Source organism: Nilaparvata lugens, chromosome 4 (genome assembly GCF_014356525.2).
Source record: "Nilaparvata lugens isolate BPH chromosome 4, ASM1435652v1, whole genome shotgun sequence".
In the NCBI taxonomy this organism is placed as follows: domain Eukaryota; kingdom Metazoa; phylum Arthropoda; class Insecta; order Hemiptera; family Delphacidae; genus Nilaparvata; species Nilaparvata lugens.
Window position 1 is genome coordinate 24045540 of NC_052507.1, and position 11436 is coordinate 24056975.

The 11436-nt window shown below is 36.7% G+C and overlaps 1 protein-coding gene across 1 annotated transcript in view; it reads right to left on the reverse strand.

The window, feature by feature from the left end:
- The window catches only part of LOC111064040 (pre-mRNA-splicing factor Slu7), a 31833-nt gene extending 25075 nt beyond the window's left edge, over positions 1-6758 (reverse strand). Inside the window, exons 1-2 of the mRNA XM_039425715.1 lie at positions 6579-6758; positions 4907-5050 (exon numbers count right to left, since the gene is read on the reverse strand). Of these exons, the coding sequence (XP_039281649.1) occupies positions 4907-5032 (126 nt within the window). The 5' untranslated portion in view covers positions 5033-5050; positions 6579-6758. The remainder of the gene's footprint in view (positions 1-4906; positions 5051-6578) is intronic.
- Between the last annotated feature and the right edge of the window lie 4678 nt (positions 6759-11436).

An 11436-nucleotide genomic window follows, 5' to 3' on the forward strand; every position in this document is an offset into this window, starting at 1 on the left:
CATCTATAAACGAATTGCAATTAATTGCATGAAAAATTATTCTCGACTGTGTAGGCTGTGATATATATGTATAGGATATACTATTTCGATCATTATTAAAATTTCTCATAAAATAACTGTGATATTGGCTGTGATATTACCAAAACTTGTGTATTATAATTATATGTATCTCTGCTTTACTCAAATAACTGTTGTGGTGCAGACTTTTAGTCCTATCTTAAAATTCACTCGGAACAGTCAAATACTTTGGAGAAATAATCCAGTTAATTATGGCTAACAAGCATAACCACAGTGACAAAACTCAACAGGATAAAAATTTGCAAGAATATATGTGCCAAACCTGCCAACACTTAGTCCACGATAATGACAAGGCTGTCGCCTGTGACTGTGACATAAGCAAATGGTATCACATAGAATGCATTAATATCACCGACCAACAATATGATTTGATGAAGGAGGGGACAACCACTGGTCCGGTGTGGCTGTGTGACAACTGTAAACAACGGATTAACAATGAAGCAACTAATATTTCAATGATGCTGAATGCCACTGTAGACTCCAACGAGGCAGTCAGCAACCAGTTCTGCAAAGGTAACAATGCAAAGGCAAAGAGACAGGACAATCACTATGAGGTTATAATCGAAATGCTGCGGAATGATATGGATGACTTGAAAGAGGAAATCAAACTGCTGAAGAAGGACAGAGAAAGACTCTCTGATACCCTAGCTAGGAAAACTGACACCATATACAAACTGGAAGATATAATTCTGGATTTTACTCAGGGCATACACCCTGAATCAAACTGTCCTGTCAGGAGGAAGACCGAGGATATCACTAAGAGACTGGTGGATGAGCTGGAGCCAAGCATGATGCACACCAATCACAGAGGGCCTCCGGGAGGTGACCGGCCCATCCAATCTACAGGTGCAGCTCAGGGGGGAACCGAGGAGAGTGCTGGAGAGCTGGTGAATGGGATACACCAAAACATGACGCAGACCGGCCACAGTGGTCCACTGGTAAATGACAAGCCCATACAATCTTTTAATACATCACAAACGGATGCAGAAACTGAAAGTGATCACCCCCTCATTATAGGAGACTCACTTCTCAGAGGAGTGGACGAAATACTGCGCAGTCAAGGAGTGAGCAATGCAGCTGTTGAAGTCATTCCAGGGGGAAAAATCCAGGACATGAGCAGGTTCCTAAAAAACCGAACCCACTTACCTAGCAAAGTAGTGATCAACATAGGAACAAATAACTTAGCCAAAGCAAAGACACCTAATCATGTAATGAGGCCTCTCTGGATGACAATTGAGGCAAATCAAAAAAGATTTCCCAGGACAAACTGGTATATCTGCTCGATTCCGCTCAGGGAGGACTGTAACCAGAGATTTTTGGAAGAGACTAACAAATCATACAAGTTTTTGAGCGAACAGCTGAAAATATCATACTTGGACAACACCCAAAAACTTCACAGGCAGCACCTGGATTGGGATGGCACACACCTTAACAATGACGGTAAAAACATCATGGTAGCTGCTATATGCAACGCCCTGCAGCTGGGGAAGAACGAAGGCAGAGATGCTGATGATCCCGAAATTGAGAGTGCGAATATAGTCACGAGAGTCCACATTAACCCGAAAGAGACTAAAAGGCCTTTGAGGAAGGAAGAACAAGCTACAAACATTACCACGGGAGTCCATTCTGCGGAGTAGCAACAACAGAAAGACATCCAAAAATATCCCAGACAGAATTCAAATAGCTTTGCCGAAACACACAACAATACAGTACAACCAAATGAAAATACAAACCACATGAGATCCAGAAGGGAAAGACAGAATAGCAAAACAAAGGACCTGAAACTCAAGATCTACCACCTGAATATCCAAAGAGGACTACAACAGAAACTTGATAGACTGCAGATTGAACTTCACCTGTATTCTCCCGACCTGGTCATCCTCTCTGAGCATGGCCTGCGAAAGGAGGAGCTCCTTAGTACACACATTCCAGGCTACACTTTGTCAACAAACTTCTGCCGCTCACACCTCATGTGGGGAGGTATAGCCATGTACAAACGGGATAACACAAACCTAAAAATAGATGAAATCATACCTGAAGAATCACTCCAACCGTCTGAACAGACATTTGAGACAATACTTCTGAAAATTCAACTGAAGAAAACCAACCTTATAGTCGTAGGCACCTACAGATCACCTGATCCTGGAACGCTTAAGGACTATCTGGAGAAAATGGGAAACCTGCTGCACCAATACTCCTCAAAAAATTTCGAAATAGTAATACTGGGAGATACCAACATAGATACCCTGAAAACTGATGGAAAAAGCTATAAAGAGCTGAAAAACACACTGAATCAGCATGGATGTTTCATTCACAAACTGCCCGCAACTCGAATAACACCTACTTCAGCCACAAGCCTTGACGGATGTTACCACAGCCTGCCACCTGATTACATCAAAGTCACTGTTTGCCAAAACCAGATATCCGACCACAATTCAATTCTCTGCCAGATTCAGCATAAAACAGAACCCAGGAGAGTAATGTTCAAATTTGCCAGAAACTACTCAAAAAATAACCTACACAAACTAAAATACAGACTCAGTCAGACTGACTGGGAACAGGTTATAAACCAGGACTTGATAGAGGATAAATATTCAAACTTTGTAAAGATCCTGCGCCTCAACATAGATGAAGCAATGCCCAGAGAACCAAAGAAAATTACATCAACTAAGAACGTGTTCTGGGACAACAATACCATTGCTCTAAAGGATCAAGTACATCAGGCAAATAATAAGTTCATTACTACAGGATCACCAGAGGATAAGCAGAACTTTATAAAACTTAAGAAAATCTATGAACAGGACATCCAAAGAAAGAAAAAATCCTACATTAACAAAAAAATCCAACTAGCTGATAACAGAACCAGAGTACTCTGGAGGATAATAAATGAGGAAAGAAACAGAAGCGGGTTGGGAAAAATGGACAACTTAAGACTCAAGAAAACTAACAAAATGATAGTTGATCCATATCATGTTAGCAACCTCCTCAATTCTGCCTTCACGCAGCCACCCTCTGAGACTGCTTCTGAAAATACCTCTGACCATATCCACCTGGCAAATAATAAACAGGAGCTCAAAGAATTCGAAACCATTCCAATGGCCAAATTAGAGCAACTCCTTAGAAATCTCAAACCTAATAACTCATCAGGACACGACGATATCACTGGCAAGATAATTCGACATTGTGAGCGTGAACTAAAGCTGCCACTCCTTGACATAGTAAATGCATCAATTTCCCAGGCTGTTTTTCCGCAGAGCATGAAAATCTCAAAAATTTTTCCCAAATTCAAGGGAGGTGACAGGTTGAATGCAAAGAACTATCGGCCCATAGCTAACTTGCCTATCACATCAAAGTTGATTGAAAGAGCTGTATATGACCAACTTATTGCATACCTTGAGAACAACAGCCTACTTTCAGCACACCAACACGGATTCAGGAGGGGCCTTGGAACGGTTACAGCGATCTCCGAACTATGTAACAACATCAGCAAACACTGGGAGGAGGGTAAAACTGTTTCAGGTCTTTTTATTGACCTCCAGAAGGCATTCGACACCATTGACCTTGGCCTGCTGAAACGAAAGCTCAAGATATTGAACATCAAAGGGAGAGCCCTACAATGGCTGGAAGACTATCTCCTGAATAGAAAGCAATATGTTGAAATCAACCATCAGAAGAAAAACAGCATAATAAGCTACAGATCCTCTCTAAGGACGGTCTATAAAGGTGTTCCTCAGGGGTCAATACTGGGGCCACTACTATTTCTGATCTATATAAATGACTTCCCCACAGAAATCGACCATAGGAAGAACTGTATTCTCTTTGCAGACGATACCACTATCTTAATACCATATAAAAAGCATGAACACACCGAAGAAGTGGTGGACACAACACTCAACGAAGCAAACGAAATATGCAAAAAACTAAATCTAACCATAAATAAGGATAAAACAGTTCACATTCGCTTCACCCCAAAAAATAGAAACATTGAGGACCAAACAAACATAGGCATACCAGCACAGACAAATACTAAATTCCTGGGCATACTGATCGATGGTCACCTCAACTGGCAGCACCACATTGAACTGCTTTGCAAAAAACTGTCATCTGCCATCTTTGTAATCCGAAGGATCCGAAATATCACAGAGGAGAAAACTGCATTCATGGCTTACCATTCTCTATTTGCGTCTCATTTAAAGTACGGCATTGTGGCTTGGGGGTCTGCAGCCCAGACGAATATTGATAGAGTTCTGCGATTGCAGAAAAGGGCCCTGAGAACTATCCTAAGAAGAGATATGATGGACCACTGCAAGGCGCTCTTCATCCAGCATAACATATTCACAGTTGTCGCACTCTACATATACGAAGTAACAACCCTGGCTGTGAGGAGTAGCCCAGAATTGAGGGGAAATAGACATGCCCACAACACAAGAAATGGAGCTGACATTGAGCTCCAGCAGCACCGGCTCACAAAATTCAGCAGGTCGCCGGCCTACTCTGGGGCCCGACTCTTCAACCTTCTGCCCAAGGAGCTTAAGGCAATTCAGGACTACGGTGCCTTTACTAGAAGTCTGAAGAACTACCTGATCATGAGACCCTACTATGCACTGGCAGAGTTCATAGACGACCATGCATACCGGCATCACCGACCGTGAATCCCCATTGATTGGGAAGAAATTTGACGATTCCCAGGTCAACGACCATGGAGAAGACTACAACAAGTAACAAGTAACAAGTAAGTCGAAAGCATTAGATTGCTCATATATCAACTAGAAAATTCATTCCAGATAATAATTCTGAGATGGGTTGTGATAGTTAGCAGCTTACTTACTTTTCGAGCTTCTTCAAGCTCCTTAGCTTTTCGCCAGTCTTCACGTGATTTCTTTTTCGGTTCATCCTCTGAGGTGCTCTTGCTTCTTAAAATTTCTGAAACTGGAATATTGCTTGAAACAGCCATCCTCAAGCTCCAAGTTTCCTATAAATGAATGAAAATATATTAGCTTTTCATAATCACGAAATTCAATTAAATTACCAGAACTATATTCTATAATAATATGAAGGCTACAGTTCCTGTGGAATATCTCAGTGATGAGAATAAGGAATAACTGTACAAATTGAATCTTATAGCCAACACTAATTTGCGAACTAATAAAGCTTACACTAGTGTGGCCTATGCTGATTTCATTTTTTGAATATCCAAGATTTCTCAAAATTTCTTACTGAAACTGTTTTTTCATTCTCACTTTTTTACATTTATGAGATAAAATGATGATTAGTTAAGCAATTAATTACAAAACTTCTTAGATAAGGCAAGTGCTGTGCACCGTATTATTAAGCCACAATTAATAAATTTATATTTATTATTTAGATACAGCATATTTAGTTGAACCTTTCTCTATATATTGAGCCTAGCCTTACGCTGCCGTCTGCCATGAATTTGCTCAGAATTTTATCTAAATGTTGGTCAAATGAAAGCCAATGACGACCAGCACCAGTGTGTGGATCGGTGGTCATAGAGAATAGTTATTTGTGCAACTAGTGCGCAAAGTAACAGTTTGCTGCACCGGAAGAAACGTTTACGCCCGAGCCGTAGGCGAGGGCGGAATGGTTTCTTGAGTGCAGCAGAGGAACTTTGCGCACGTATTTCACATTAAGTTTTTCCTACAGTTACCATTGAATATGAAAAGTGGGTAATTATGGGTAAAATTGCCTGAAATGCATCAAATGTTTTTCAGTGTAATTTTATTATTGATAAAAACCTTAATCCTAAAATCCTAAAGTCCTCGTTGTCCTTGGTTTCTTGGTTATAATATATAATGAATAATAATTAGCTCGTTGTGCTTGGTTGCACCTCTGCTCACTATAGCAGCCCAGTCACTGTTACCAACTTCATTTTGATTTTGCTGCACTGTTGCTCCATATAACCTACTAAGTATTTTGCGTTGCCATGTTGCAAATCTGGAGTACAGAAAAAATTTTCCCGCACTAGAGCGGAAAAGTGATTCTTTGCGTTCTGTAATCAGTGCAGCAATGGCCACTTTTCAACGTAACTGTAGGAAAAAAATATATCTATTCCCTACGCCTTTGTGTTTTACCAGGCTAGGCCAGCTTACTCGGCCAACACGTAGACTAGGCATTAGGTAGGTATATTGCTGTTAGGTAGGGTATACGGTATAATATTATAGGCTACTGTAATAGTAAAAGGTAGCAAAACTACTTAGCTACTAAGGTGTAAATCAAGACTGTGAGCCAAATGTCTGTATTAGGTTACACAAGACTGTGTTAGGCTATACAACAAGAACGCCAGTAATCCTGAATTTATTCTTTAGATTACTCTAGGCAACACTTTTGTAATTATGGAATATTAATCATTATTGAGATTATAAATATTATTGAAAGACTGACAGTAAGAAAAGCTTAATGGTTCAGATATTATAAATAAGTTAATTGCTAATAAGTAGTACCAGTAACTTGCATAACCTCAATTGTGCGTTTCAACTTACGTTTGTTACGATATTTTTCCTCAATTCAAAAGACGTATAATACTTCTTTCCAAGCAAATAATAACAAGAAAGAAATGATTAAATCTTTAAAGAGGAAAACTATGTCAAAGTGTTACAAAGTTAAAAATTATTCAAGTAGAGCAAAACATTAAAAATCACAAACCACTCTCGGTCACAGATAGCACAGTATCGCGCAAGCGTTAGTAACGGTTTTTTCTCGTTACATTCAGTCAGATCTTTGAATGTAACGTTCTTTGTGATGATGGTTACCGAGCACCGTAACTGCAGCCGTCATTCCATTTTGATGATATTATTATCCAATGATGATTTATCATTAAATTCGATATAATAATCAATATATTATCGTCATTTCATACAATAAAAGGAAGAGCAATTTTCAATAATATAATTAATAAAATATAACGGTTGTTATTTAACTAATGTTAAAAAACACTATAACTAAGTCAGCATATTTTCATTTCAAAGCGAAAACCTAACCCCTCAACCTCCCCTTTTATATTCAAAACATTAATAGACATAATTCTTTGTGAAAACCCGTAGTTCCTTCCAACATATTGCAATTTCAAAGACAAATCCTAACCCCCCAACCTATCTTTTCACCTTTGAAATATCAAAAACCATAGTTCTACCTGTACCCCAGCCCTTTTTAGCCTATTGCAATTTTAAAGCGAAAACCTAACCTAGCCTTATAAAAACATTATTAAATATAACTTGAAATAACCCAACCCCTAACCATTTTACATTCAATACTTTGGATTTCAAAGCAAAATCCCAACCCTCTAACCTATCCTTTCACTTTTGAAACAACAAAAAATATAACTCTACCTGGACCCTAGCCCCTTCCAGCATATTGCAATTTCAAAGCAAAAACCCAACCTATCCTTATGAAACATTATTAAATATAATCTAAATAAAACCTAACCCTTAACCCTATTTTGTCAATAAGTTGAATTTCTACATTGTTGATAAACGATGTGGCAACCTTGCAATGCGTGAAAGAGATAGCGCCATCTGCTTTGTTGAATGATACACAAGGATAGTAACACCATTGCAAATCACACACGGGGCCGCGGAATTGGAAATATATGGAACTCAAAATATCAATGTTAATAATGTCCTATGCTTGAAAACTGTTGCTGGGTGGAACTCCGAATATTTGTCAGACTGCGGAATTGGAAATATCCGGAACTCGAAATATGTTGCTAGGCGGAATTGGGAGTATCTGGAACTCGAATTATTTGTTTGTCAGATGGCGGAATTGGAAATATCTGGAACTCAAAATATCAGTGCCAAAGTGGGAGTACTGGTAATGTGATTGTTATTAAGAAATGGTTCAAGTCTGACTTATTTTCTGGAATGATATGGACTAATTAGCCCACTTGGGGTAATTCATAGCTCATTATATATTAATTTTGGACAGAAATATTGAAATTGAACTCTAAACAGTAGAAACAACTTTGCTGATCTTTTTGGACTTGTTTTTCATTATCAAAATTAGGGAATACAATACTTTTGGACCTGGTCTGTCGTTCTTTTTTAATTATACTCATTATATTCATACATATTATGCAAGTTTTCAAAACTGTGTTATCTGTTTCAACAAACAAGACTGACGACTGTGGATGTGTTGATGAATTTATTTTAGGTTAACTGTAGAACCCTTCATTTGTTTTGCGATAAATTTGTTTCATCCCACATCTGCACAGTCTCGCTAATAACGATCGATATTGTGAATTCGATATATTTCCAATTCCACATACTTCCAATTCCACCAGCTGACAAGATATTTTGAGTTCTGCCGGTCTGCACGATATTCCGAGTTCCGCCTGTCAACATATTCAGAGTTCCATATATTTCAAATTCCGGCCAGCTGCAAGATATTTTGAGTTCCAGATATTCCCAATTCATGCGACTCTCACACACTGCCATTATAACGTGGACCTCACTATAGATACTCAAAGAATACTTTTGAATAACTATGTGATAACTGTGACCGTTGCTGGCCGTTACTCTGTATCTGCACAGAGAAGAGGATCTCTTCTCTGTGGCACAGCTGACCGAATATAAGGCCGAATTATAATTTCAAAATAAGCGATTGCTCGAATGAATGTTCGCATCTTTCAACTTCTTCGAAAGTGATTGAAGAGTACCGGTAACTGCAGGAAAGCATGGACATTGTAATATAATATAATTGATTAATCGATGAATTAAATAGAAATTAGATATTATTCTGGGGATTGTTCATTGAATTAACTTCAGAGTTTCCAAAGTTGACCCTGAAACAGAACAGAAATAGGTAATTTTTGGTATATGTGACTAACAATATTGTATCTCACAATATTGTATTGCACAATTGTATCTCAACTATTTTTGAAGATATCAATCAATTTTTTTTTAAATTGAAGAGGAAGAAAAAATAGGTGTCGATAATATAAATTTTATCCTACAATACTAATTTAAACATTAAAAAAACAATTATGTTCTGGTCAATTTATGTCAGGTTCAAGTCATTTACATTTATAGTATTAAGATGATTGAATAGAATAATTGAACATTGAGGTAAGATTTAAAAGTTGAGATGAAGAGATTTTCCAATAGTAGAGACTCTTGGAGTATGGAAAGAACTTTAAAGTTGAGAACTAGGAGTTGAAGAAGTGGTGAACAATGTACAAACCTTTACTTTTGATCACATTTTCTCATGACAATGATAAATTTCAATTGAATGAACTCTTGAATCAAGTCAAATAATTACTAACCTGAACAAGTCTGACCAAAGCTTACTGAGCCTGGGCCAAGACCAAATCTCTCCTAAACTAACCTTTTTCTAATCTGAGATATTCCTAACCTAAGCTTTTCCTAACCTTAGCTTCACCTAACTTGAGTTTTTTCCAATCTAAAGCTTTTCCTAACCTAAGCTTCCACTAACCAAAGCTTTCCCTAACCAAAGCTTTTCCTAACATAAGCTTTACCTAACATAAGCTTTACCTAACCTTAGCTTCTTCTAACCTGAGCTTTCCCTAACCCTTCGACCATTAATATAATAGACACGGCTTGAGCGTAGTCGCTGAAGCAAACATGAATTGGGTGTGTGACGTCACATGAGAGAGCCTTCGAACTACACGCCATAATCAGCCTATGCTAAATGAGCACTTTCATAGCTTCTGAATCAGAATTTTAACTGATTTATTACTCTATTTGAAAAATTAATTATGGAAGTTGATTTATCCATTATTTATTCATATAATTGCATACGTAGAGCCTATGTTTATATTGCCTAGTAAACGTATTTAAACAGATTATGTTGTATTGAGATTTATTTCAGGGCTTTATGAAGCCGATAATAACTTGCTTCTTGAATCTATGAACAAGTATGAATAGACTTATTGAAAATTCAGGAATTATTGTATTTTATGCACACAATCAATAACATAATCTTGAACCTGTTCAAAAAATAATATTGACATTGAGTTTGAATTCTCGACCTAGACACAACAGATTTTCTTATCACACATAGAAACACAATAAAATTATGATGGTAAAAACTGGAATACAAGGATTAAAGATTGGATGATTTGAATGAACATATCAATATTGAAATATTATTACTACATTATATTATATCAATATAATATAATAATCATGATATAATTTCTTTGTAGAAAATATATCGGCAGTAATAATAATTTATTGCATTCTATGATTAATAGAGTAGTAGTTTACATATATATGTTAACAGAAGAGTAGATGGAGAGCATGAAAAATTACTTATCAAAATTAAGTAGGTACATACGGTAATATTAATAATACTAATAATATATTCAGCTTCATTGAGCTGAAGGAACGCTTAATTCTACAACTTTGTCCATAGAACTTTTGTTAATTATTATTTGGTGCATTAATAAAGGCAGTGATCTGGCTATCTACTATGATGGATAATATTTTCGAAACTAGAACACTACATATAATTATATTACAATCAGAATTAATATCAGGCCAGCAAAAAGTACATCCTTCATGGAGATTCAGATGAGTAGATGAATAGCTTAAAAAAACTAGACTACTTATAAAAATTAGGCACATAACATTAATAATACAAATCTATATAAGTGATAGAGGGAGCTCTTAAATCTACAACTTCGTTTAGGTATACAACTTTCGTGAATTATTAAGTGCATTAATAGAGGCAGTGATCTTTGCTATCTACTATTATATTTTTTTCAAAAATAAAACTACATAGGCCTTTTAAATTACAAAAAGTACATTCTTCATGAAGATTTAAATGAGTAGATGAAGAGCTTAAAAAACTAGACTACTTACCAAAATTAGACACATAACATTAATAATATAAATCTATATGATAAGTGATAGAGGGAGCTCTTAATTCTACAACTTTCGTAAATTATTAAGTGCATTAATAGACGCAGTGATCTTTGCTATCTTATTAATATTTTTGTATGCAAAATCAAATGATAAAATTTAGAATCTCTTAATCGGCTGCAGGCATTGAAATACCTTTTTATACAAGGACAACAAGCAAATTCACGTTTGCATTCTTCATTAACATTGACTTATTGAATGATAACTTGAGCCTAATTTGAAAAGAATGTGGCTTAGATAATTACTTACCTGTGAAAAGAAATCCCACTCCCTTTCTATCACTCTCTGTGCAGTTATATGCACAGAAACTTCTCACCATTTTTTAAAGAAATCACCATCTGGTAATTGATTAAAATACAAAAATATGATAGTGTGCCTATACCGTAAAAGAATATCCAGCCATTTTGCTCCTTCATGTGACGTCATACGGCTGTTTATGTTTGCTTCTGCCCAATGTATT